We start from the raw sequence: 27,942 nt of genomic DNA on the forward strand, positions 1-27,942 counted from the left end.
TTACATAGCCACAACTCAGGATAATCTTGATGACAAGCTCCGCAAATTTGAAATCCGTGATATGATGGGATTGACTGATGACAGAGATATATCAGAAACTGTGAGCGAAACTTGGAGTACAGATGTCTTGGGTAGTGACTTTGATCCAAATATCGATGAAGATCGTTTGCAAGAAATAGCAGGTAACTCAGTGGTACATCTGGTACGTTAAAATGCTTCATGCTTGCTCTAAAGTAGTGAGGCTGCAGAGCCGCCCTCCTCCTCCCTTTCTAAATAGGTGTGTTTTCCTTGATTAAACTGGAGCTTTTCTGTAGGAGGATTTTGTGTGCATGACCTGTATTATATTTGGTTGCTCATTTCTGTCTTTTCAACATTGTCTTTCATGATTACTTTATTAAGGACACTTAGAATGTGTTCTTATTTTTCTCTCTTATTAGAGCTGTCTTCAGGAAGCCTATATCTAGCTATATGCTTCGGCTTTACTTTTGCAGGTGCAGCTGCAGAGAACATGTTAGGCAGCTTGCTGTGTTTACCAGGTTCAGGATCCGTGTTGCTTGATCCCTGCACAGGTTCAACCATATCAGAAACCACAAGTGAGGCGTGGAGTGTGGAAGTATTGCCAAGTGATTCAGGTCAGAATCGTGCAGTTTTTGCTTATTTCTTTAGCATGAATCAAGACTCTTCCAGAGGTATATAATGCAAAACTACAGCCTCTTTCTCTCTTTCCCCAAGAAATTACTGTCCTAGAGTTAAGTTAGTGTTTGTGAATACTTCCAGTATTAAAAGGACAGACTGTTCTGAGGCAGAGAGAAGATGGAAAGCATTGTGAGAGACTTACTGTTACTTAAGAAATTCTTAAGAGGCAAAAAGGAAAAGGAGGAATTGTAAAGCAAAGTTCTATTTGCTGTCCTTCCCTGTGATGTTAAGTAGGGCTATCTAGGATCATGGTTTACTTTGGTTAGTGAAGATTGGACTGTATACTATTGTCTCTAATAAACACAATACTTAAAACAGTAAAAACTTTTTAGAATGCCCATGCAGATAGAGCATTGCTGTCTGTGCAGACTCCTGCCTTCTGTACAGGGAGAAAACTCTTGCTGAAGTCGTTAAGTTAGCTTAGAACTTAGTATACTAAATCAGCACATACCTCCCTTCCTTCTGTATGTGAGTATTAAGGGAGCATGGCATTGAGTAATGATACTTTTTCCCTCTCCTCTTCATTGTCTGCCTTTTGTAGAGGCCCCAGACTTAAAACAGGAGGAAAGACTACAAGAACTGGAAAGTTGTTCCGGGCTGGGTAGCACGTCTGATGACACAGATGTGAGGGAGGTCAGCTCTCGACCCAGTACACCAGGCCTCAGCGTTGTATCAGGTGTGTTTCATTGTCTCTGAAAACATGCTGCTCTATTAGAACATGATCAGCGTGCGCTTTGCTGCACTTGCTTTAGTTATACATCACTTCACTCAGAAAATAACTATTTGCACTCATTCTGGAATTTTCAAAGCAGTAAGTCTTTGTTCATTGTACGGAAGAAATAAAAAAAGGCAACAGAATGTCAAATACTCTGTGCTACAATAGCAATTGTTAGCAGTGGAGTATTGATTTGGAAGAAACTCCTAACTTTCTTGTGTTTAGTTTTATTATCACAACATTTTTATTTAAGTAAAAAGCATATATCTACCTCAGTTCTTCGTTTTCTGAAAAGTATTTAACAGTGTGAAGTGTCTTTCTAATGCCCATTGTCAAAGTGTATTCATGGCTGTGTTAAAACAGTTGAAGATGTAGAGCAGAAATAAAATGTTATTTTAGGCGTATAGAAATTCATAATGTCTCTAGGTGCTACTGTGAGTTAGGACTTGATTATTGCAGTGTTCACCAAACATTGTAACAGCTTCAGGATTTTGCTTCCTTTTTCTCTGAAAGACTATTACAGATGCTTCTTTTGTTATGTGTAAGGTATTAGTGCCACATCTGAAGATATTCCTAATAAGATTGAGGATCTCAGGTCCGAATGTAGCTCCGACTTTGGGGGAAAAGATTCTGTGACAAGTCCTGACATGGATGAAACGGCCCATGGTAAGTTACTTATCTGTAAATGAGAATTAGAATCTCTGATAACTGAAGTCTCACAAATGACGTTTGTAGAATCCTTAAATTTTACAATTTCTTCCAATTTCAAAGTTCTTGTGGCTAAGTTTAACATTTTCCTTATTTGCTAGCACTGTATTTGTTTGACAAAGAGACTCCAGTGCTTTATAGTACTAGAGCTTGAGTACTAGATCTAAGATCACCTTTTCCGAATTCAGTTTGATTACATTGGCTGTCCTTTTGCATTTTGGAATTGGTCTGCTGCTCGAGATTGCCCCACTTTTTGTGATGCCATTCTTTGGTCATTTCCACATACTACAGAGATCTTTCCATATAAGAATATCTTTTAAAATATTTTGCAATATAAGTTTTGTAAACTCTTGTTGCTGAGGGCTGTTTTTCCAATGTCCCTTATGTTCTTGGTACAGTGTTAACTTTTTTTTTTCCCCCCCTGTATTTCAGGAGCCAGTCAGTTGACATCTCCTCCTTCTCAGACAGATTCTTTGCTTGCGTTGTTTGACCCTCTGTCATCAAATGAGGGTGAGTTGTAAAGAATAAGTGCTGCTTTTTTTTGCCTTTTTTTTTAAATAGGCATTTTCAATGCTTCTATGTTAGTACTAGCTAATTCGGAAGAATCTTAAAAGAAATGTGTGTGGCTTCTTTTATGCTTATGACCGCAGGTGTATCAGGTGTAGTAAGGCCTAAAGTACACTATGCAAGACCCTCTCATCCACCACCAGATCCACCGATCTTGGAAGGAGCTATGGGAGGTAACGAGGCCCGATTACCAAACTTTGGGTCTCACGCTTTAATTCCAACTGACTTAGAAGCATTCAAGCAGAGGTATTCTTATCCAGAGAGGCTAGTCCGCAGTAGGAGTTCAGATATAGTATCATCAGTTCGGAGACCTATGAGTGATCCTGGGTGGAACAGACGTCCTGGTAATGAGGAGAGGGAGCTTCCTATGCCAACCACCAACACCGGAGCAGCAGTTCTGGTGGCTGCATCTCAGTCATCATCTTCATCTCCCAGCAAAGACTCCTCTAGGGGAGAGGTAAGGCTTCTATTTATCATTTTATTTTTTCTAGCATGCCCACTGTAGTTATGCATCTAATGCCAGAAAGCTGGTATTAAATGTCTGTAGCCAAGAGGTTATGATGCACTTTCATTACCTTTTAAACATTGGCCAGTAATGTTTTACAAGCTAAAGCTACAGATGTTCAGAGTGGCTTAAATGAATCTGGCTTCTCTTAAATTTACTGGATGAGCTTTACTTGATTTGGTGGGACTTCAGAAATAGATTTATTGTAGTGTTGAGATTTAAAATGCTGCAGCACCCTGAAAAGTAATTTTCTTTAAAAAAGAAATAAGTGAAATCTAAGTTTCTTCATGTCTTGGGTTTTGCATTTATAGGCTGCCCTCTTCAGGAGGGATATTTCTAAATCCTCTATGGCTTTCTGTGGTCTGCTGTAGTTCCGGTTTTACAGTCATTGTAGCATAACCTGACGTCAAGGAGAAATTTTGTCTTTACACTTGATATGGTAGATGCTCAAATGTAGACTCTGCCCTTCTACAGATTGAAGAACGAAAAGACAGTGACGATGAGAAGTCTGACAGAAACAAGCCCTGGTGGAGGAAACGTTTTGTGTCTGCCATGCCCAAAGGTAAGATCATGTCCCTCTGGTTTTGGTACTTAAGTAAGATTGCACACTGCCTTTATTAATATCTTTTAGTTACTTTTACAGAAAATTATTACAGTTTCACTTTGAAAAGCTGACCAGACTGATGTAGATGTGTTACACACTAATAGCTGTCCTATTTAATTTTGAGAAATAAAGGATTCTTATTTATAAAATTGTGAGTGTTGCAGTAAAGAGAGAATTATTGAAACAAAAAGTATGCAGTACCTATAGAGGTGCATAAGCTGAAAGGAATTTGGTTAGGCATTGTGTTATCTGAATCGTTGAAACCTTGGAATCCTTATGTGAGGCAAATAATTTCGTAGTTGTATGGTATTAACTTCATTGCAGCTTCACTGAGAACTAGTCTTAATTCTCCACACATGGTAGTGTGCTAGTTGAAGGATATTGCTAACTTATGATATCTATTGTAACATGGCAAGAGTGGAAATTAGACTTCGGCTATTTACAAAGTAAAGCTTGTTCAAGATAATATTTGGCTTTCATGCTGTGAATAATGACAACTGGGGATGGAACGGTGCCTGCAATATTAGATACCCTTGCCTTTTTTTAAAACAGACTTTCAGTTAGAAAAGAACCAACGTAATCCTTGCAGTCTCTGTGTGACTTCAGATAACGTTATAGTATTTTTAATACCACTTTGTTTGCTTTTCTGTTTCACAATGTGCTGTCTTTGCACCTTCTTCCTGAATTTACTAGTGGAAACAAGTTGCCAGAAAAGATTCGTGTCATTGTAACCAATAGTTGAATTAGGACTATTGGCTAAACTGAACTGTAATGAAATGTGTAAATAAAAATGGGAAGCTACCTGTCTCCCTTGGCTGGTGATTGCTAGAATGTACTGTACCTGGAAGGCAAAACTGTTCTGCTTGGCTCATGGTGGCATGTCTGTTAAAGGCAGAGCTTACTACATATTATCACAGTACAGTTCTGCTCCACCCTATAGATAGACTTATGTTTTTATTGAAGTTTATTTGATGACAGACTTCTGCATTAGCAACTTTCTTAAAGTTTCTTCAGTCTGGCCATTATCTCAGAATAGTCTTTGATAAGGTACCTTGCATTTTCAGCTCCTATTCCATTTAGAAAGAAAGAAAAACAAGAAAAGGACAAAGATGACATGGTGCCTGACAGATACTCAACACTTCAAGGTATGTGAATAATATCATCATAGTAATTTTCTCTTGTAACATGCCCTCTAGTGTTCCAGAGTGCCCACCAGGTATCTATTTACAGGAAGGTATATGTTATTGTAGTTAATGTTCACAACTGGCTTTCCGAATAAGAAAATGGATAAAGACCTCTTGCTTTAAAGACTGTTTTTAAATTGTCATGCTTCTGTCAATATGTATAGTGCTGGATTCTCTTTTCACTTTTTTTTTTTCTTTCTCATTACAAAGCTCACGTCCTTATCATAGCTGAGCTGTAACGATAGCTGCAGACACGTTCCTATAATAATTACTTAAGTACTAAATTAAACATGATTTGAACCTGGGTGTTTTAGTTTTCTGTTTGCCTAATCATTTCTAGAAGTCTTCAAACGTACAAGAACCATTTGTGTATACAGTATAAATACACTAAGGATCTGGCTTTATTTGTTCACTTTCATTGTATTTTTTTTTTCTGCTTTTGCTTCAGATTTTACAAATATATATGAATTGTGGCTACATGGAACCCAAGCAGCTATTTGTTTGATGTGGCTAAAACCAGAGTCCAAATGTGTAGGCCTAAATTTTTGTATTTGCTTTCAGTTGGCGCCATACAAGGTTAACTCCTGTTGGTTTTACTGGTCTTTTCAGATGATCCCAGCCCAAGGCTCAGTGCACAGGCACAAGCTGCAGAGGACATTCTGGACAAATACAGGAATGCAATTAAGCGAACCAGTCCTAGTGAAGGAGCCATAGTAAACTATGACAGTGCAGGTAACAACCTGGCTTTTATAAACATCACCAACATATTTTCTCCTTCTTAAAGATAAAACACTTCAGTATTCTAGACAAATGTTAGTACTAACAGCTGAACAATGTGAGCTCTAAGCCAGTGAGCGTTTTGTTAAATAATCTGTGAGACAGTGCCTCAGAGATGGGGAATTAAATCAGTATTCCCAAGGACAGCTCTTTCATATTACCATTGAGGTGGTTAGTTGTTAATAGCACATCTCTTACCAGTTTGGGGTTTGTTTGTGGGAGAGGTTTTGTTTGGTTTTGGTTTGTAGGTGTTTTTTTTTTAATGGATACTGAAGAATTATATTGCCTTCCAAAACAGATGCAGTTTCTTCTTAGTGATTTGTAGATTGTATATTTTTAATATAATTTTTTCATGTATTCACATATTTGCTATCTCCATTTCCCCCCCCTCCCCCTGCCCCAACCTTAGAATAACAAGAAGAAAATAGAGAATATTAGTCTAGTTTCTTCTTCCAGCTCCTCTCTTAAAGTGTAATGCTGTTTTTTTCATTTCCATAGAGGCCATTGGGGATGGTGAGAGTATGCATGACTCTCCACGTGATGAGGCTTTGCAAAACATGTCTGCAGATGATCTCCCAGACTCTGCAAGTCAAGTAGCACAGCCACAAAGTTCTGCTTTCTCCTACAGGTAAATACGTTTGCAGGTTTAATCTCACCCACAAAGTAGAATTAAAAGCTGAAGCCATGTGATTGGTTCCCACAAAAATCTTAATATGGATCAACTGTAAACTTTTACGTGCTTTTAGTTTTAAGCATCTCAAACTGTCATATTCCCACTGATGAAGGGGGGGATATTGTAACCTGAGAGGACAGAGCAGTTCAGTGTTTAGGAAAATTCCTTTTAAACTGGTTTAGGTGCTCTATCAAAAGAACTGTTTTTCTAAAGTCTTGACAACACTGGTATATTAAAATGATGTTAAATAACTTTTAGGCAGTATTTAAAAAACAAAACAAACATACCACTGCTTATTGAAGAAGCAGACCTTGCAGCAACTTTGTTAAGAAAATATTTTTCCTCTTTAAGGGATGCGAAGAAGAAATTGAGATTGGCTCTTTGTTCAGCAGATTCTGTTGCCTTCCCAATGTTGACACATTCAACAAGGAATGGTCTACCAGATCACACAGACCCTGAAGGTAAATGTTCTTTATGTTCTATATACATATATTTTTGTATTGTACGTGTCACTTCTTTACCCCATCTAATGGCACTTGTACTGCACCATTTATGGTAACTTGCTTAAAAACAAACAAACAAACAAACAAAACCCCAAAACCCCCAAACTTGCTTGACATAGATATAGAGAGCATAGGCTGCGTTTTGCTCCCCAAATTGTTTTCTTTCTTACTCCATAAACAAGCCTGCCAACTAAATCTGGTCTAACTTTTTTTGTAATGAAGCGCCTCAGAGTGCAGGCAGAGCCTGAAGCTGTAGAATAGACTCCCAAAATACATGCACTGTTGGGAATTGTGCTACAGTCACTCAGTCTTTACATTGACTTGGTATATATGTGTTTGCATCCTTCCATTCATTCTAGGTTTATTTGCAGACAGGTGAATTTGTCACCTTATTTGGTCCTCTTTGCATTTCGGAATGGTTCTAACGACTAAATAAGATAGTGATATGAAAACTTATCCCTTGATAGCTGGAAAATTCAAAAAGACTTGTTAAATTGTTCTTAAAGTAAGACTTATTGCCTAATACACAGAGGTTTTGTTTTAAACAGTTACATGTTTCCCATATTCAAAACCAGTATTATTTTCATCATGCCTACATTTCTTTTCCTTAATAATTTTCCTTTGTTCTTTATTAGATAACGAAATTGTGTGCTTCTTGAAAGTTCAGCTAGCTGAAGCTATTAACCTCCAAGACAAGAACTTGATGGCCCAGCTGCAAGAGACGATGCGATGTGTGAGCCGCTTTGATAACAGGACTTGTCGAAAGCTGCTGGCATCTATTGCAGAAGACTATAGGTAGCTTGTTCAGTATCTTACTATGAATGGGTTTCCAAATGTGTGTTTTTACTCACTAGCAGATTGGGAAGATCCCTTTTGGTTTAAATTGTACTTTACCAAATCAGGTTATTACATCTCTGCTTCCCCACAAAATGATGAAATTGTCTCACCTGTCTGCAAATGGCTTAAAAAAGCTTGGACCTCAAGTCAGTCCAGATGGTAATAAACTCAGGTTAAATCGATTTGTGGGTAACGCTCAGCTCTAACACGTACAAGTTGCTGTTTGGAATTTGCTTTAGTCTTGCATCCTGGAGTGCTGCAAGGGCAGTAAATTCAGTCAGAGAAATCTGTATAAGACAGAACTTCCTAATTCAAGTGTTATCTTTGTTTTAAAAACAACAGGTTGAAGATTCCTCTTGTACTACAACTTAACAGTTTATAAAGCTATTAGCCTCTATCTTTATTATGAATCTAATGTACAGCATTCTTTATTTTAGGAAAAGAGCTCCATATATCGCTTACTTAACTCGATGTCGCCAAGGCCTGCAAACGACACAAGCGCACTTGGAAAGGCTGCTGCAAAGAGTTCTGCGAGATAAAGAAGTGGCCAACAGATACTTCACTACAGTATGTGTGAGGTTACTGCTAGAGAGCAAAGAAAAGAAAATAAGGGAGTTTATTCAAGGTAGGATTAATGCAGACCGTGCAATGTTTATATTCATTTACTCCATATTTAGATGCTGGCTTGGGTTAATGTTTTAAAAGACAACTTCTGATCTGAGGAGCTGATTCCTAAAACAGTTTCCATTTCAGCTGGTGAATTAATGGCTCAAATAGATTACTGTGACTTAGCAGTGTGTTGTGGCAGCTAAGCCATGGTAACTGCATTTTTCATGGGCTAAGAGAATGAAGGTAATTTGACCTCACTTGGCCTAAAAAGTTCTGCTAAATCATATTATCTAGCATCGACCCCATGGAAGAAGCATGAATATTATTAATTATTTTAGATCTGCTGATAAATGATAAATGAAGTTGCAGCATTCAGTCCTCAGTACAGAACCTGTGGTTGTACCTAGGGCAATAGTAGTAGTATGATATCAAAAATATCATAGCATAAAGGATATCGGCACCAGGAAGACAGCTCTCAAAACAGAGTCACTTAGAAATAGTTTCTTTTATGTTCTCTATGGACATACGTGAGTTAATGAAGTGGATAAGAAATTTGGAGTCAGTTCTTGCTCCTGGCGCATATAGTGCTGTATATTAAATGTGCCTGAATAGGCTGGAATTAATATGAGAACTTATATTTACTGGTTCTGGTATTCAGTGACCCAGGAAGGCGTTAAAGCCCTTTTACTGGACAGAGAGGAGACAGCTATTTCTGTATGATCTAAAAGAGAAATTGGCAACTGTGGCATTTAGGCTGCTGGCAGATGTGAGTGGCAGTTGTCTTCTGGTGCAGAGTGCTATAAATATGAAGCCAATGAATGGCCAGTGATTTGGTCATGCTGCATCACTCATTCTGTATTTTGTAGATAAATATGAATTTTGCAGCTATGCATACTTAATAAAGGTAGGGGTAGGAAATGGTACGCGTGGGTTTTCCTGATATTTTCCCCTGCCCCCCTTTCCAGCATCTGACAACTTTGCGTGTACTGGTTCCTGCCAGCGACTGCTCTAGTCATTGTTCTAGGTGTTATCTCTGTGGGTGGCTGGAAAGAAGGCATAAGAACTGGTACTGCAGACGAAGTGACTAACACAGTATCAAGTAGAGTATTTTGACCATATGCTTTGCTAAATGTGTTCTATATGCTTTTCCTTTAATTAATCCATTTACTTCAAGTGTTCCTGCTTGTATTTCCCTTACCAGGGTGTGGGCAAAATGAAGCCTCGATGCTGCCCGGCAAGAAGTCTGAAGTAGATTCTGGGCTATTCTTTCCAGAAAAACCTATCAGAAATAATGTTTTTTTTACTTAACTGCACATTCTCTCTCTTTTTACTTTTTACCAGATTTCCAGAAACTCACAGCAGCAGATGATAAAACAGCCCAAGTTGAGGATTTTCTTCAGTTCTTATATGGGGCTATGGCTCAAGATGCCATATGGCAGAATGCCAGTGAAGAACAGCTTCAAGATGCACAATTAGCTATAGAACGGAGTGTGATGAATCGTATTTTCAAACTTGCATTCTACCCTAATCAGGATGGAGATATTTTGCGTGACCAGTAAGTTAATGTAATTGGAAGTCCCTGGTTTCTCTTTTGCAGTTGGTGCAGGTGGAAGCCGTGCAGTCTTCACGTGCCAGACTTGACTAAGTCAGCCATGCTATACAAACTCATGTTTTCTTTCAGAATGTTTTATGAAAGAACAATGAAGTGCTTTAGCATTATGTGCAAAAGTTTTTGTGTTTGCAACAAACTGCTAGAACAGAATAAAAATGTAGATGTAATGACTTGAGATACAGACTCCCAGATCAGCAAGTGTGTATGCTGAGAGAATGATCAAAATCTGCTTCAGGACCCACTCCTTCCGTGTTCTGTTTTGGTACAGTATTTTTCATGCATTTGGGGTTTTTGGTTTTTGTGTGTTAGAACATACGCTGTCTGAACACTGCACTGGCTGTGTGGTTGTACTCCACTGTATGGCAAAATCCTCTGCAGTTCTTATCGGCCTGATGTCCATTGGCTGTAGGACTATCATGATTATATGGATTCATGAAGATCTCTCTTGTAGTATCAAGCGTAAAACTAGGGGGAAGCCCCAGGAGACTGTTGGCTGGCTGCTGCTTACTTCTCACTCTTGTTTTTTGTGTTTGTTTTCAGGGTCCTTCATGAGCACATACAGAGGTTATCTAAAGTAGTGACTGCAAACCACAAAGCACTTCAGATACCTGAGGTAACAACTTCTCCTTTCCTTCACTTTTGTCTGTGTGTCGGGGTGCTTGGTTTTGATTGTGTTTGGGATGGGGAGGGAGTTGTTTTGTTTTACACTTAGAAGTGTTGCTTTTCTATATGTGACAGCTGAAATATTCTGCAGGAAAAGCATGCCATGTCTATGCTTTGGTATCTTCCGCTGACTGATCCTTCCAAATTCTTTTTTTTTTTTTTTTTTCTGATTTTGCCACCTCTATCCTGATAGTAAGATTTAAGAACTAATACTGCATTATACTAAGATACAGTAACTTTCTGATAATTTGCTTCAAAAGACAAGATTTGAATCCTTTATGCTTCTCATGTGATTCATATGCCATAGCTGTGGTTTACAGCTGTCAAGTTAACTTTCTGCACTAGCCAGAATTAGTGGGACCTTGCAGATCTGTGAAAATGCCCAGTGCTTTCACTTTTCTCATGGTGAATAGGAGAACTAAAAGCAGGGTGGTAGGCTTAAGAAGTCTGTCAGAGGCTGGATGTTTGCAGCTTTCCTAGTTCTCAATTTAGCACGTGAGCCATATGACTCAAAACGATGAGTGTTCATAAAGCTGCTGATACAGAAGACTCAGACATACAGCTCCACCTTCATTTGAAACAATCTCTTAGAGAAGTCAGGGAGAAGTACAGGCTAATTATTGCACAGAGAGTCCCGGCTCCTTGTAATTTTTTATTACAACACAGCAGGAAGCCACCTTTGTTGTGAGTGTAGTGTAACCACCTTGACTTCAAGCTTCCCATTTCTCTGGAGCTTTGCTTCTGCCTGCAAGTCTCTGGTTCTTCAGATCCTCTGCGGTGCACAGTAGCAGCTTGGACAAACAAAACCTGGCAGTATGTTGGGGTTTTCTTCCTAGGTATATCTCCGGGAGGCACCATGGCCATCTGCACAGTCTGAAATCCGCACAATAAGTGCTTATAAAACCCCCCGAGACAAAGTACAATGTATCCTGCGAATGTGTTCAACCATCATGAACCTGCTTAGTCTGGCAAATGAGGATTCAGTACCTGGGGCAGATGATTTTGTTCCTGTTCTGGTCTTTGTCCTCATAAAGGTGAGTTCTTTTGCAAAGATCACAAACTTCAGCTAATTATTCTAATAAACAAGCAAATTTTAGGAAGAAGAATAATGCATTTGGGTAACTGGGAGCATGCTAGACTCAAAACCAGATCTAATTCAGCAGGTTTAAATAGAAACATCAGCAGTGTGGTCACAGTTACGTTTTTTCAATCCAAGCAAACTTCGCATTTGGAACCAAGGAAATAGGGGTGCAGGTGATGTGTGTGGACTGGGATTTTTTTGAGGTGTGTCCACCAGCATCTGTCATCTATGCTTGCTTAATGTTGTCCTCTTTCAGGATCAAGGTCCACACTAGGACTGACCTGCATTGTGTTGCTGACCTTTTTTGACTTATGAGTATTTGGGGAATGGTCTGTGATATCAAAGATGCCAAAACAGTAGGCTTTTCCATGTGTTGAAATCCTCGATGCCTTTTATAGATTCTGCCAGTATCACCCTTCTTTCTATTGGCCTGCTAGTCATTTTTCCTTGTTGGAAAAATGCTCCTTCCATCAAGTCTGATGCGTTCTGAGTGTGCGAAATGGGTAAACACTCACTACCCTACAGATATGTTACATAATCATGTATTATGAATGTGTGAGGATCACCTTACAAATAGAACAGTATTTCTCTTCTATATCCTGTAATGTTTTATGTTTAGCTTTGCAAACAAGCTGTGAGTATCTCTCTCTTCTTTAACCCTCAGGCAAATCCACCTTGCTTGCTGTCCACTGTTCAGTACATTAGTAGTTTCTATGCCAACTGCTTATCTGGAGAAGAATCATACTGGTGGATGCAGTTCACAGCAGCAGTTGAATTCATTAAAACTATTGATGAACGCAAGTAATGCAAACAGCACATGTATGGGCAGACTGTTAGCAGAAGAAGAGTATATAAGAATGTACAACAGCTGCAAAAGCTGAAGAAGAGACTTTCCTTGTATAATACTGTACAGAACTGAGGCATTTTAAAACACACCTTTACTAATCAAATTAATTTAACAAATTTTCCTCTTCTCTTTTGGTTGCATTTTTCTCCCCTATAGATACTGGCACTGCAAAAGGGACCACAGTTTTCAGGTATTTTGGAATCTCAAAACATGCAGAAACTTCTTCATGCTTTTCCCACCACCCCTCTTCCTGAATTCTTGCTCACGAGAATAATTCACTTCATTTAATTTCTGATACAAAACTGAAACAAGAAGAATCAGGGCAACCACTTAGTATACTTTCTAGCTTAATACACCTTTTATTAATAAAACACCAGCCACACTGAAAGTTTGTAGTAGCTGACATTAGTTATCAATTGTATTTCACCTAAATTTAAAATCCAAGAGGACAGTGTAAATATTATATACCTATATTTAATGCGTTGCAATTATCTTTGGACTCATTATCCTTTGAATAAACAAGCAAAAGCCTCTCTGACCTCTAACAGGTTGTGACATACTGTGTTTTGGTAATGAAAGGACTTCCTCGAAAGGCTAAGATTAAAAAAAGGGCAAACTTAACTATTTATTAAAATGTAATTAAGATTACTGAAATTTCTAAAACTGGAATTTATAATAGACAGGGCTTCTTAGATAGCTAAACACTTTTTGGCTAGGGCATTAGGGTGTTATAAAGGTTTGGATATATGGAGGAGAGGGACTGTAAGTTACAATAGATAAGTCTAATATAAAAAAGGGGAAATAAAATACCTTACTGTAATATTTTTTCTGAAATATTGTGTATACTGTACAAACCCCAAACAGAGATCCTTAACAGAACCTTGGACTGTAATATATATTTTGATTAGTGACATTAAATACATATGCCAGGGGTTTCAGTGAATGTTTTTACTAAATGTTCTTCGTGTTGTCTGCTATGCAGCAGTGCAAGTTTTACTGTTCATATAAAATATTTTAAAATATAACACTGTTCTTTATGAAACATATCATGACATCAGTTCAGGGTGTTTTATAGATTTCTCACCCCACCTTTCCCTTAAACTGACAATTACCAATTTAAAGAAGTTTTTATGCACAACACCACATGGATTTTTCATGAGTGAAATGGTCTGAGTGATGGCCAGAGGTTGTTACCTGTATATAAGCACTTGCTGTTCTTTTTTAGCTAGAATTACAGTGAAAAAGGACAGCAAGCATCTAACTTTTTCATGTCAGTATTATTTCTTGCTCTTCCCAGAGTGTTTGTTGCACTTCTGACAGAGGGATGTGTTAAGACTTGGTGTCTGCGAGTGGTAAAGAAAACAAAATCTTTCTCATGTTCTTTTCAAAATACAACTGATTTTTTTTTTAAATTTTTTTGGGGGGTGTGTGCATTTTGATGATTAAAACCTGTAAGCAACTTCTACTTGGGAAGATCATTTGGCTAACTGAAATTAGAGCAATTTATGTAAAGTATCAAGTGCTTGATGTGGCTGTGCTACTTGTCAAGGCATAATTAAAGAAACTTACTTTCTAGGACTCTAATATATAATCCAGTATAGTGATTTTTGCCAGACTAATCACAGGTGAGAGGGTGGGACGGTAACTTTTTTCTTTGATTTATAGCCTTTCTCCTCTGTTAGAGACTTTATGGAGGAGTAATACTCAGTAGAAACAAAATTCTTCTGATCTGCCTTATTGTGGTAACTCAGTCTGTGTAGCATTGCAATATTCTAGTTATTTAGCCTTGATGGGGTTTTGGTGCTGAACACGTAACTTAATATTGCAAGCACAGCCCTGACCAATAACACTCAGCAGCGAAGCACAAATATGCCCTTGAAGATATGGCCAGATCATATCTAAAAGCAATATAAATAAATTTATATTGAAGTGTCCTGTAATATTTAATTATTACTTGAATATATGAGATGTTAAGACCGATATATGAAAGTTCTTTTAGTCCTGCAGTTTGGGTTTTAGTCGAGGAGAGTATTTGTACAATCCTTAAAGAAGGCACAAAGACACTTCAGTTGGTGATTACCCTGCGTGTTGCTTCTGTTTGCAGACTTGGTGAGCAGGATTTGATCAGCACCATCAGGTCTTTCAGGTTCGCTCTCCTTTGTGGAAGGGGCAAGAACCGTTTCCTTCACAATTTTTATCACTTTGTTTTTCTGAGTAGAAAAATACTTTAAAAGTACTGAATAGAAAAATACGTAAAAGAACTGGAGTCTTTTTTATTATTATTTAGTTCTTTTTAAAACCAGTAAGTGTTTCAATGAGCCCCAGATGAGCTGAGAGTCTTCATAGCAAGGTGGTCCTTTGCTTCTTTTTTCCAACCTACTCTGAAAGTCCTTTATATAGTCTTGATAGGTGTAGTTAGAGAATTAGGCTTTCCAAAGAATTAAAAACCTTCCTGTAATACCCTCTTACTATTTTCTCCTGGTGTCCTGTAACGTTTTGTTTTAAAATGATAAATTACATGTGTAGGAAGTGACGTTGTTAGGTTTTGGTGTGCAATAGTAAAGGTGAAAAGACAGTGCATAAAGGACCAAAAGTAACAGAACTGTTGCCAAAAGGTGCCAGCCAACCACGTACCTGTTGCTGAAAACTTGGTGCTTTCTGTTCATGAAGTGACTTCAACCACTGAGGGTGAATGGAATGTTTTGGGGCAGGGGGTAGGTCGTTAGTAGCAGACTGCAGTCATGGACTTAAGGCTGGTTATTGACCAGCTGGTTGTGGGGTGTCTGGAGGAACTGCCAAATTAAAGGATGGCAGGGCTATGCTCGTTAATATTGCAGAGGTGGTATTTTCCTTTTTGTGTAGAGGAGTGAAAGGAAAGGGCTGGGTTTTTCATCCCTAGGAGATTCCTTTTTGCTCCTAACCCTACATGAGATTTCTCTTTGAAGCTTTTTTAAGTTCTCTTTAAGGAGAACTGGAACATGCATGGCCTATTAAGTATTTGAGTTTAAAAGTTTTTGTTTTGAAGACCTTATACTACCAAATGCTGAATGTAACTGCCATAAAATTCAGGAAAAAAAGCCACGAACGCGATCCTGTGTGCTGTAGGTGAGTTTCTGGTGAGCACGGTGTTGGTTCGTATCACTTGAAAATGTTTATGTTCCGTTAAGCCAAATTCTCGCAGAAGTTTGACAACTCACTGCCATGGTCATGCTGAGCAGTATGTGGAGGAGGAGCGGGGGGGTTAGGCCAGACCAGGAGCTGCGGGAGGAGGCAGACCTGTTCCCCAGCAAAGCTTCAGGCAAGTGAAGCGTGTGTGTTTGGCACGAGCACGACTTGTGCGGCCGTGCTGCGGTACAGACTGTGCCGCCTTCGGCTGGCAGCGTGACGGGAGAGCTGGGGCAGCAGGAAAGCGGTGGGCAAGGACGGGGAAGGATACTGCTGTTTGGGTAACAGCTGGTGACTTGGTTGAGCCTGTACTACTTGAGAATTAATCTCTGCTGAGTTAGTAGTGTGTGTTCTGTACCTTTTAATTGTGCTTTACCTCTATTTAAAAGCTTTGTACTGCCTCTCCTCTTTGAAACTGGTAAAGCCTTTATAAATCTAAATTAATGAGCTTGCACAATCTTGTATACAGGAAACCCATATTGTCTCTAACGTGATTATTAATGTATTATTCTGTAAAAACTGATTAAAAGGAGAGCAGTTTAACCGCTTGGGTTTCATGTTTCTGCCTTGTTCCAACGCCATCAGCAGTTATGCTGGAGATGGCGTTGCAAGCGTGAACAGCTTACCACTAACTTTGCACGATCCCCCCCGCCCTCCCCTTTTTTTTTTCACGCATGCACCAACAGCTCACGAGGAGCGGACGGTGGCAAAAAAGAAACAAGATCCAGTTAATGGCAGAGGACACACAGACGAGTTTGCTGCTTAACACAGAGCTTTTCGGTTATTTTATTCACATCAGCTACACAACAGTGGGATCTCGGCAACTGCCATGTATCCATCCCGGTCCCACCGCATTGCCCACCCACCCCCAAATGGGAGGACGGGTGGGCGACGCAGCGGGACCGGGATGGATACGTGGCAGTGGCGTGGTGCTGCTGTGAGTTCAGTCCCTGCAGTGTTATTGACCTTGATTCTCTCTCATTTGCATCCAGCATTTTTCATCCTCTGGAATATGGTGTTTGGGGACCTTTCCATCATTAAGTGGATTTACAGCAATTTCCTTATGTGTTTTCTCCAAGGGATTCTGTTATGAGAGGCACATTAAATCTCCATTAATACCTCATTATCCGACTGATAAGATTACCATGATAATGAGGCAGAAATTCTAATTGTTTCACTTCTTATTGTGCCTTTCATTAAATCATATACCTGGAAGTTGCTGTCGGAGAGGGGAGCTCCAGCCTGCAGACCTCGGGCAGTGAACCCCTGCCTGTGCACCCTGCTCCTGTCCTCTGGTGTTTGAGGGGTGCTGGGACGTGCCGGCCTTTCTCCTGCCACGGCCGCTCCTCTGCGGCCACGCTACCATGAGGGCTCCCAGGGGCTCCGGGGCCTTGGGTAACCTGTGCCAGCGAGCGGGTTTTTGGGGAGAGCACTGTCTCGCACAGCCCCATGCTGTGGTTTTACACAGTCGCTGGCTCCTGAGGGCGTTTAAGCGCAGAGGTGTGCAGCCTCCTTCGGAGCTGTTGCAGCCCATCAGGTCAATGATCCATGAACTAAAAAGTCTCTAAGCAGGAGCAATTATTGTCTATCATGTGTCAAAGGCACCCGTATTGACCCCGATAGATGGAGCCATTATGGCCTGTTGAGTCAACGATCCATGAACAGGGAGTCCCCAGGAGCAGAGGTCTTGACTTGCCACACCAGCACCATCGCAGCTGTCCTCTCCCTTGCTGAGGGACGCGCTGGGTGCCGGGATGGAGACCAAATTGGGGTGTGGGCAGCAGGGTGCTGCCAGCTACCGCATCCTGTGCTCGCCATAGTGCAGGGCACCAGGGCCAGCCCCGAGCTGGGGTGGGGGACAGCCCCCCTGGCCCTGAGGTTCCCAAAGGGACGGTCTCCATCCACAACGGCCCTCCTGCTGCTCCGGGGCATGTGCAGGGGTCCCCTGTGACCAGCACCACTGGGGCTCTGGCGCCGGGAGGGTGATACCTTTGTGGGGCTGTGTAGGTCACACGCTGCTGGTGACAGCCCCCGCCTTGTCCTGGCCAGGAGCCCATGGCTGATGTCATTGGGAAACGCCGCGGGGGCCCCGCTTGGCACCAGATCCATCTCCAGATCTGCCACCTCCTTACAGAGCTCTGAGCCATCCCTGTGAACAGCTCTGTTCCTCGGGCTCGGCTTATGGCCGGGTAGCAGAGCGCACGGTGGATGGCACCTCTGCCCCGCGGGGCAGGGAGCCACCAGGATGACGATCGTGGGAGCCCCTGATTTCGGCACAGCAGTGGCGGTGGGCACAGAGCCAGAGCACAGGCAGCGTTGTGCTGCCCCGATGGGAGATGGGGCTGGGGCCCTGGCACCTGTCCTGCTATTGGGGCTCCTGGGGTCCGGATCTGCTGCAGAAAATGTTATCCTGCACAAGTGGACCTTGTTAGGCTCCTCCTGCGCTAACGAGGCGATGTCTCCATAGTAACTGGCACATTTGGAGGGCAGGAGGCACAGGGGGACAGGAGACAAAGCCTGTGCCGGAGCGGCAGGCAGACCCACGGCACGGCTCGCTGGCACCCCACAGCCCACGGTGCACCCCTCCGGCACATGGTGCTGCTTGGCTGGGAGCGAAGGCGATGCCCCCTCAGCCCCGTCAGCAGCCGTGCAGCACCCGCTCCGGTCCCGCCGGCTCTGCTGCTCCGTGAGGAGCCGGATACGGCCCCGCTATGGCAGCAGCCCCGGTGCTCCTGGCAGCAACCCCTGTCCGTGCGTCACTCCTGAGGGGAGGGGCGGCTTTGGGGACCAGCCTGCCGAGCTGGAGCCACCCCGGCGGCCGTGGCCGTGGGTCTGGGCCAGGGTGGCTGCGCGGTTCGGCAGCACTGCAGCACCTGGGCCGGGCAGGTGCGTTGCGGGCAGTGGGTGCCCTGCCCTGCCCGCTGCTGCCAGCCCTGCCGGCAGCGCAGCCACTTAGCCACATTGCCAGCAGAGTCGTTGGGCTGGGGTTAATCAACATTCATTCATGTTTCCAAGTGTAAATTGAGCATTTGTTTAATTATGTGTAAGTAGCAATACATTCTGGCCATTATCTAAATCACTATTTTATTTCCTGGATGTGGTTTCATAATGCTGGGTTTGTGCTCCAGCCTCTGCATCATTAACAGAGAAGAGTTAATGAATATAAAAGCGTAAAGGCTAATTACACTTTAATTTACAATCATGGTCTCATTTTGGGACCACATGAAATCTGTTTTGAAAACAATTAAAAAAAAAAAAAAAAGCCCAGTGAAGGTCTGGTGAGTCGAAGGGTTTTGGCACAAAGTGAGTGGTGCCGGTGGCCGCCAGGCCCGTTGCAGTGCGGCTGCTTGGTGCTGACGGAGCCGGGGCTGCCCGGGGCTCCCGGGAGGCCAGTGGGTCCCTCGCCCTCCCTGCGGCCACAGCCCCACCGGGCAACTGCCCGGGCTGACGGCGGGACCCTGCCGGGGCCGGCGCTTCTGCGGTGATGGTGCTGAGGGATGGAAATTGGAGCCCGAGCGGAGAGCACAGTTCACCTGAAGGAGACAAAGATTTATTGGGCTGCAGATGTTGAAAGCAAAATTCAGCAAGACTGCTGACTCGAGCACTTTGCAATATTTACAATTACTGGGGATCTAATGGCATGCTTTCCAGCGAGCGGGGCTCAGCGGGAGCATGTACCGGTGCCCGGTCGTTACAGGGGGCATGGTATCTGAAATCAAAGCTTGTGACGGGAGAGGCAATGGCAAGCGGTTTCAGGCTCTGTTTCTGCCATGATGTCTGTGGGGTATCACTCTGACCAGCGGAGGTTTGATAACCTCGGGTGCCACGTTTGGTGTCGCAACAGCTCCCCACGGGCTGTGGCGGGGCAGAGCCCCCAGGATCTGTCCCCCACCACCGGCAGTCACCCATGGCAGAGATCACAGCTTTGTCCGAGGAGCTTCCTGAGGCTCTGGGGACTCATCCTTGCCCGGTGCGCAGCCTCTACGGGCACTCGCACCAAAAGCAGGAGTGATGGCAGCTGCTGCGGGATGCTGAGCTCACTGTGGTGGAGGAGATGTTGGCCGTGCCGTTCTCTGCCTGGCAGCCGCTGGTAAATGCAGGTCCAGAGCGAAGCAAAGTGCTTGTTGAGCTGCTGCTCGGCTTTTCTGCCCAGGGCAGCAAGTATGAGAACAGCTGCTTCTGCTGTAGCCCAGACTGCGCTGTCTGCGGCTGCATCCATCACGGGTTCTGCCGCCCTCCGTACCCGCTGCCTGCCCCCAGCCGGTGTCCCGCCACGGTGCTGCCGGCACTGGCAAGCGGTGGGACGGGTGCCAGCACTGCCCCGGCTGTCACAGGTGGTGCTGGGTCCCGGCCGGGGCAGGAACTGTTCCCGCTGGCGTGGGATCACCCTCCCAGCTCTGGCTGCGGGTTACGGGTGGGATTTTGGGGCTGCAGCGTCAGCTGGGCACGGCTGGTGCGGTGGGAGAGCAGGGCCTGGGGGAGCAGGGCTGGAGCACGTGGCTCGTGTACTGGTGAGCATGTGCGCACACGTGTGTGTGCTTCTAGGCTTGTGATGGGAAAATATCTGTTTGTATTTCCTTTATTGTTCCTATTCCCTCAAAAATGAAATAAAAGCTGAGTGCTGACTGCAGGAGGGAGTGGTGGCCTCGGAGCGAGAGTCTCATTCTCTCCTCCGGGCTGGCTGCCTGCAGCCGGCAGAGGAAATAAATCTCCCCGAGAAAACCACTTTGCTCACACAATTTCAATCCAGCAGGGCATAGTGGCATCACTCACTTCTTGTTTTATTTAGCTGATAATCTTTTATTGGGCCAGTCGAGCCCTGTGGAAGCTCAATGCCTTTACCGGGCTGCCGTGGGCACTCAGAGCCAGGAGCTCACCGAGCCGACCCGGCTCTCGCGGGTAGCCGGGAGGGCAGCGGTGCCCGGCAGTAAATCCTCTGCCGCAGCTGAGCTCAGGCAGCACCGCGGCTGTGCCAGGACGTGCACCCTGGGCGAGTGGGTACCCTGGGCTGTGGCCCTGCAGAAGCACCGAAGGCGCCCGCAGTTTTGCCCCCCCCGCCCATGGCTGAGGACAGGACGTGTCCTTCTGCTCACCAGGTGTCTCTGAGGGTGGCTCAGGGCCGTCTGCTCGGCGGGATTTAGAGGACTCGGCACTCGTGGTGGCCCCAGGGGCTCTGCAAATGCCTCTCCCAGTGATGGATGTGCTGAGCCTGGGACAGGGGAGGCTCCTTCACCGGCATGCACCATCACGGGCACCCAATCGCCCTTGCTGGGGACGTGGTGCTGGGGCTCTGCATCCCCCCGCCTCCACGCGCCCAGCAGTGTGAGCACATCCCTGCGCCGCTGCAGGCATCTGGGGGCACCTCGCCTTCCCCCCCTTCCCGTGCTAATGCAAGCGCTGTGCCACAGCCGAAACCTCGCGCGTCCCTCAGACAGGTTTGTCATCCGGCTTGTCACCGAGTGGCAAGGCTGTGTCACTAATGAACACATCCAGCAGGCTGAGTGCCTGCAGTTGCTAATTGAAAGCGTTCACAATTGGGAATTAATGTGGGTTAGGCACACTCCCTGCACTAATAAAGATTTGCCTTTCAAAACTCCACGTCTGCCAAGGCTGGCAGAGGAAGAACAGCCACAGTGCCCCGTCCCACGCTGGGGAGCAGCCAGTGGCACCAGGGCCGCCCGGGCCCCCGCAGCACTGCGCTCCCCATCGCTCCGGTCCCAGAGCTGCATCCCGAGCGGTTCAGGGTGACTGCATCCCCACCGCTCCTCCCGCAGCGGCAGCCCGGACGGCTTGGGACATGTCGGCGTGGCACGCATCCACGAGACACTGCACGGGCATGTGCTGGTCCCTCCATCCCCACAACAGCTCGGCCGCATCATGTTTGCAGGACTCAGACAGTGTGCAGAAACGGTGTGTGAGAGGGGCCTCGGGGGACACCCGGCTGTGCCGTGCCCGGCCCACGGGTGCTGGAGTCACTCTTGCCGGCGGTGCAGCTGCCGGAGCCCGCAGGCCGCCCGCACACCAGGGTGCCGTGAGCCCTCCTGCCCACAGCTCCAGCAGAGGTGGCTGCTGCTCTTCCCAGCACAGGGCTGATGCGAAGTGGAGCTGCGGGTTAGCTGCAGATTTTCCTTCCCATACATCACCCTGAGAAACGCGGCGCCTGACCCTGCCGCTCAGGTGGCCACTGGGGCTGCTGGGGGCTGCTGGGCACCGGCGGTGCCTTTGGTGTTTCGGGGGTGCCAGGTGTGATGGGTTGTGCCTCACAAGGGCTCACAGTTCATGCATGAACCTTTGCAGTGGCACCGGTGATCTCTCATGGAGGGTGAGTGGGGGCCAGGGGCTGCAGGGTGGGCGGCTGAGCCCCGACCTCCCATTGCATCCCCACAGGACCACAGGCACCCACTGCCCACCGTGGCATGAGCAGCTGAGGGTCACGCATACGTAGCACCCCGGGGCAGCTGTGAGCCGGGTGCCTGTTGCCGCTGCCCCGGCACACGGGGCAGAGCGATGCTCCCGGCTGGGCTCAGCCAGAAACACTCCAATCCTTCCATTGCTCATCGTGTCCCCAGTATCAAACCTTCACTGGTCCTTCCCTGGGCCACCCCCCATCCACCCTCCCTGCATTAGTAGTTCCTGCACCAGCCGGCCGTGCAGCAAAGCCTTTCTGTGCAGGGGACCTGGGGGGTGCCCTGGAGCCCTCCTGCACCCACTCTGCATCTCACTCCAGCCACATCAGTGGGACTCATGTGCTGCTTGGGGGGCCAAGACTGTGGTGACCCCCCCCCCTCACTGCCCCACAGTCACCCATCCCTTGCAGGGCTTGGCTACCGTAGGCTCCCCATGGCAGCGAGGTGGGGATGCCGTTGGCGCTGGGCATCATCTCAGCCCTCCTGTAGCTCCCTCAGCTCCCCTTTGTCAGCGTTCCCACCTCCCCACTAGGCCTTGTCATCCCAAAACTTATCAGCACTGATTTCATATTTACTTTCAGATCGTGGATGAAAATGTTGAACATCATCATTCGATGATGATTCCCCATTGACAACCAATTTTTGAGACGTGTCAGTCAGCCAATTCTTAATCCTTTTAATGTGTGCTCTATTGATATTATATAGAGCTAATTTTTTAATCAAAACGTCATGTACTATTAAATCAAATGCCTAACAGAAGCCTAAGTATACCACAGCTTCTCAGTTACTTTTATTAGTTAAATTTTTAAACTGAAAGAATGAAACCAAATTTTTTGACAAGCTGTACTTTCCATAGAACCGTGCTACCTGGCACTAATTACAGCCCCACTCGTTAGCAACTGGAGCCGTTCCAGCTCCTCTGCCGCTGCCTTGGGACAGCCGCTGGCTGAGGGGTGAGCCGTGGCCGGCAGGCACCGGTGCAGGGCTGAACGTGCCGGGGAACGGCTGGGGTGCCGGGGCGGCTGCGGCGTGGAGCTGCTGCCAGGGACGGAGGAGCCGAGTTCAGGCCACTTCACAGTTAAAGTCTTGATGGGGAAATGGGAATTTTCCTCCTGCGCTGGATGCAGGCTCTGACCTGAAAACCACCACCCCAGCCTCCCCGGATGCAGAGCAGAGCAGGCGTGCAAATGCGATATGACAGCCCAAGACACACCAATATGGTTACCAGCTGTCCGGCCGCCACTGGGCCGTACTGGTTGGGAAGGCGATGCCCCAGTCACAGATGCATTTCGGGGGCAGGAGGGAGGGCTCAGGCAGGGCCAGGCGCAGGCACGTACGTGCCGGCAGGCACAGGCTGCCCAGCACCGTGTCGCTGGGACAGGCACCACCGCTCACCAGACCGAGACGAACCCACCAGGGTCCCACCAGCGTCACCCCGGATGGGTGCGTGGGTGCAGTCTGCCGGACGCTGGGGCTACCCCGTGCCACACAGCCGGGCTTTGGGGAGCGCTGCCCAGCGCCAGGTCAGCTGAGGCTGCAGCAACCCCGGCACTGTGTCCCCCCACCCAGGGAACCCCGCCGGCTGCCGCCCTGGGGGTCCTGCACAGGTCCGTCCTGCGTGAGGCAGCTTCGCCGGCTCTCTCCCCTCCGGATCCAGCAACTCTTTGTAAATCTAAATTAATAAGGTTGCACAGCTATAGACACAGGAACACGTGCTGTATCTTGTCTCTGTCGATCAATGCATTATATCATCCCATAAAACTGATTAAAAAGCAGAGCGGTTCATCTCACCAGGTTCCACATCTCAACATTATAAATTTCATATTATGGTTAATGATTGTCAGTGCAGACGGAGTACACGCAAGCTGATCAGTATTGTAGTTTATAATTAATTATTGGAGTGTTGCTGCACAGGACACCAAGGAAGGGGTGGCTGCTGATTAGCAATTTATTATCTCTAAAATGCCAAAGAGCAACATGGAAGCGGAGTTTGTGTGTCTGGCACTGCCTGTGCCCCAGTGCTGCTGCCGGCAGAGGGGTCCCAGCTGGGGCGTGGAGCACCAGTGGGACCTGTCACCACCGCCGGCTCCACGCACGTGTCCCCTGTGTGGGCACGGGGAGGGTCTGCCAGGCACCCACCCACGGCCCTTGGGGCACAGCTGGCAGCTGAGCGCCTGAGCGGAGGGCTGGGGCTGTGGCCATCACACAGGTACAAGGGAGCATCTCCCGGCACAGCCAGAGACAATCGGGTGGCACCGGCGCCAGTGGGGCGGCAGGAGACAGCACGTCCCTGCAGCAGGGAGCACGCCGCCTGCTCGTCCTGCCAAACCTTGCCCACACCACATGCTGCTGCCGGTGATGGCTGCCTGTCCTGCCCGCTCACCCTGCCTGCACTGCGAGGGCAGCCGTCGAGCTGGGTGAGCCGGGCGGGATGGCACACGCCATCACCCCAGCAGTTAGTACGGAGTGGGAATTTGTGTTGGGAGAGCATCAGCGAAGAAAAATAATAATAACCAGCATTTTGCCTAAGCCTTGACAGCGAGACTGGCTGCAGAGCCCCAGCCGGGTGGGCGATGCCTGTGCCAGCACCTCTCCTGCTCCCCAAAGCCTGGGGGCTCCCATTCCCCTTATTTCGGCTGCATTCCCCCCCGCCCCGGGCGCTTTGGGCGCCCCGTTGTCCGCAGGGAAGATGCGATGAACAGATGTCTCTGCCCCAGCTCTGGACACGGGGATGTCGGTCCCTCAGGCTAGACGGTGACCTGGATGCCGATGCCAGCTGCTTGGAGAGCCCGTGGCTGGATGACGCTCTGCCGTAAGACCCCTGCCTGGCAGCCCTGCCCGCAGCCGCCGAGGGGCTGAGACCCCCCCGGCCGGGGCGAACGCCCCGGCCGGGGGGGTCTCAGCCCCTCGGCGGCTGCGGGCAGGGCTGCGGTGGCTAGTCCTGGCCACCGTGCCTGCTCCTCCTGTGGTTGGCCCCGTTTTATCACCTGGAGCAGAGGAAAGGCAGAAAATTCTTCAGGAGAACAAAAAAAGCCCCATTAAAAAAAAGAACAAATATTGGCAAGTAATTGAATTAGTGCTTTATCAGGTCTTCTTGTTCATAGTCGATCAGTCTGTTCCTCCGTGAGGGGTGCCGTCTTGTTGCGGGGATTTAACTTTTATTGACTAATAATGATGCTTTACAAAGAAAGAAGCAGGGAGGGGGGGGCCCTGCACCAAGGGGAAGTGTCCCAGCCACAACGTTGATTTGTTTATTTTCCGTTGCAGGGTTTAGTGCGGGGATGAGTTTGGTTCTCCCCCTCCTGCCAGCAACAAAGCGAGGAGAGGCACCAAACCGGGATGCAAATGGTCCCGTTCCCCAAGAAGACGTCTTTTTTTTCCCCAAATGGCATGGCAGGCGCGCAGGGCTGGGGAAGAGATACGTTTGAGAAGGGACATCATCTGCAAAGAGACCTGCCGAGCCTTTTTTTACCTAATTCACTAAAAATCATGGAGTCGGTACTGGGGGAGGGGGGGAGGATTATCATTGACCCCCAACTGCTCAGAACTGTCGTGCCACGTCAGGTCACTGATGGTGTGGGCACGGCAAAGGGAGAAGGCAGGATGGACCCGTGTGCTCCCCACGTGCCCAGCCGGGCATCGTCGCCCTGGCCCCGGGCCCCGGCTGCTGGGGCGCTTGGCCCCCGGCTGTCACCCCACACTGCCCCCCTCCTGCTCCCCCAGTGAGGGATTTATCCTGCACATGCAGTCTAAGCTCTTGAAATAGTCGCACAGGTGAGAACACTGAAGTGTGACTTTGTGTTAAAAGGACGTGCGATTCTCAAATGAAACTCAGAGGGAAACACGCCGGTACGTGGTTTAGCTCCCAGGAACCCAGGGGCTTGTGTTTTACAATATGGACAGATTTTATCATTTGATAAAAGAATTAGCATTGCAATGTTTCTTGCACGGTCCTGTGGCAGTCACGCCTGCCCTGTGCCGCGGCCCCGTCCAGGCTGGGCTGGCGCGTGTGCTCACGGGCAGCCGAACATGGCACAGGGCAGAAAATGCCCAACAGCCGCTGCCAGGGCCAATGCAGACGGTTTGGGGGCTGCTTTCTCCAGAAGTGAGAAATTTCACCCCAAAGGAGCAAAACCCCGTAACTAGACCAACCCCCATACCCTGGCTGGCCTCGACAGGGACAGGGACAGGGGCAGGGACAGGGCTGTGGCGGCGGGCGCGCAGCCTGCGCGGCGCCGGAGGGCTGCTGTCGGCCTCAAGATGGCACGCTAAGAGTGGGAACCGCACCGCAGAACAAAGGCGCCTCAGCCCGCGCACCGGCACACAGTCAGCAGCCCCGATCTGTGCTCCATCCTGCACCCCATCCTGCACCCCATGCTGACCCCATCCTGACCCCATCCTGCACCCCATCCTGACCCCATCCGGACCCCATCCTGCATCCCATCCCGCAGCCCTGCCGTGCGCCCTGTCCTGCATCCCCGTCCTGCACCCCCCCATCCTGCACCCCATCCTGCACCCCATCCCACAGCCCCCTGGACCAGGGTCCCCCAGAGGCTGCAGGGCTCCCTGTCCCCAGCGCAGTCAGCGTTTCCATCAGGACAGCCCGGCGGCAGCAGGCTGCCTGCGCCCCGCCGTGCCCCGCAGCGTGTCCCCAGCTCTTGGCCCTGGCTCCCTCCAGGCCCCCGGCCGTTGCCTGCCCAAGCTGCCCCCCCGGGGGGGGGTCAGGGTGCCCGGGATGGGGTCCTCACACACCAGCATCCACTTGTCGCAGGCACCCACTCCTGCAGCTGAGCAGGATCAACACAAGTGCTCAGATGGTATTAGGTCAGAAAGGAGCCACGGGAAGATGGGCACCCCGCTGCCAGCGAGTCCTGTGGCACCAGGGCATCGCCATGCCACGCACAGCACTTTCCCACTGTCACCACCACTCACGCTGCGGCAATCCTGACTACAAACTCGGCACGTGCACGCACCGTCTCCAATGCACCAGTGCTCAATTAGATAGCATGTTACAGGTGAGTTATTATCTCCTCGCACACATCCTTATCCAGCTTCCCTGTGAGAGGCCCCATGGGTGGGAACAAGCTCCCGGCAGGGCAGCAGCCCCTCGGCATCAGGGCCACCAGGTTTTGCCCGTCCTGTCCCAGTTGTCCTGGGACGCAGGCAGAAACGGTGGCCAGGCTGAGCCGTGCTGCTGCCCACGTCACCTTCCCAGAGCACGAGCTGCTCCTTCCTTGTTCACGGTGCCCCTGGCAAAACCACAGTGTTAGTTAGATGGGACGGAGCAATGAGGGCGGTGGGATGGGGGTCCCAGGGCACCTGCAGCCCCCTGGGCGGCATGGGGCAGCGGGACCCCCCTGTCAACATGATGGTGCGAGGGTCTCCCCAAGCTGTGCTGTGTGTCACAGGGGCCGTGTCACGCCGGTGTGCATCTGTCACAGCCCGGGAGGTGCCGGGGCTGATGTTACGTGTCATAACACCACGTGTCTGCAGGGACTTGGGGGTTTTTTAATGTTTCTGTGCATCTGTCCCCGCGGTGTTCTGGATTTGGGAAGGTGGGATGGTGCAGCGGTGCCGGGCCGATGTCCGCGGGAGGTGGCGGCACGGACCTGCTGAGCCCTTCAGGGCCGGGCACGACACTGGGAGGGTCTTGGCTCCCCCTCGCTTGCAGGGTGCCACACTCGAACCGCAGCCCATACTTCTTGCCGGGGCAGGGAGCTCCTGCGGCTGCCAGCCGGTACCCCTGCCCCTCTGCCGGGGCGCATCCTCCTGCCGGGCTCCTCTCCGCC

The 27,942-nt window shown here is 47.7% G+C and overlaps 2 protein-coding genes across 7 annotated transcripts in view; one reads left to right on the forward strand and one right to left on the reverse strand.

Annotated features, from left to right (window-relative positions):
* GAPVD1 (GTPase activating protein and VPS9 domains 1) overlaps positions 1 to 16,289 on the forward strand; it is a 32,283-nt gene extending 15,994 nt beyond the window's left edge. For 4 of the 6 annotated variants that reach the window (XM_075772819.1, XM_075772813.1, XM_075772815.1 and 1 more), the window contains 17 exons: positions 9 to 182; positions 492 to 632; positions 1,238 to 1,372; positions 1,958 to 2,077; positions 2,552 to 2,629; positions 2,770 to 3,143; positions 3,666 to 3,753; positions 4,860 to 4,940; positions 5,589 to 5,711; positions 6,255 to 6,384; positions 6,781 to 6,890; positions 7,568 to 7,727; positions 8,207 to 8,394; positions 9,720 to 9,933; positions 10,531 to 10,603; positions 11,490 to 11,687; positions 12,399 to 16,289. In XM_075772819.1, coding sequence (XP_075628934.1) covers positions 9 to 182; positions 492 to 632; positions 1,238 to 1,372; positions 1,958 to 2,077; positions 2,552 to 2,629; positions 2,770 to 3,143; positions 3,666 to 3,753; positions 4,860 to 4,940; positions 5,589 to 5,711; positions 6,255 to 6,384; positions 6,781 to 6,890; positions 7,568 to 7,727; positions 8,207 to 8,394; positions 9,720 to 9,933; positions 10,531 to 10,603; positions 11,490 to 11,687; positions 12,399 to 12,539 — 2,528 coding nt within the window. In that variant the 3' untranslated portion in view covers positions 12,540 to 16,289. The remainder of the gene's footprint in view (positions 1 to 8; positions 183 to 491; positions 633 to 1,237; positions 1,373 to 1,957; positions 2,078 to 2,551; positions 2,630 to 2,769; positions 3,144 to 3,665; positions 3,754 to 4,859; positions 4,941 to 5,588; positions 5,712 to 6,254; positions 6,385 to 6,780; positions 6,891 to 7,567; positions 7,728 to 8,206; positions 8,395 to 9,719; positions 9,934 to 10,530; positions 10,604 to 11,489; positions 11,688 to 12,398) is intronic. The other 2 variants (XM_075772816.1, XM_075772817.1) reach the window with 1 other exon arrangement.
* The window catches only part of HSPA5 (heat shock protein family A (Hsp70) member 5), a 50,276-nt gene extending 23,196 nt beyond the window's left edge, over positions 1 to 27,080 (reverse strand). The window contains exon 1 of the mRNA XM_075772850.1: positions 27,070 to 27,080. The gene's annotated coding sequence lies outside the window, so the exon portion shown is untranslated. The remainder of the gene's footprint in view (positions 1 to 27,069) is intronic.
* Positions 27,081 to 27,942: the final 862 nt, after the last annotated feature.

This window comes from Balearica regulorum, chromosome 20 (assembly GCF_011004875.1).
Source record: "Balearica regulorum gibbericeps isolate bBalReg1 chromosome 20, bBalReg1.pri, whole genome shotgun sequence".
Taxonomy (NCBI): domain Eukaryota; kingdom Metazoa; phylum Chordata; class Aves; order Gruiformes; family Gruidae; genus Balearica; species Balearica regulorum.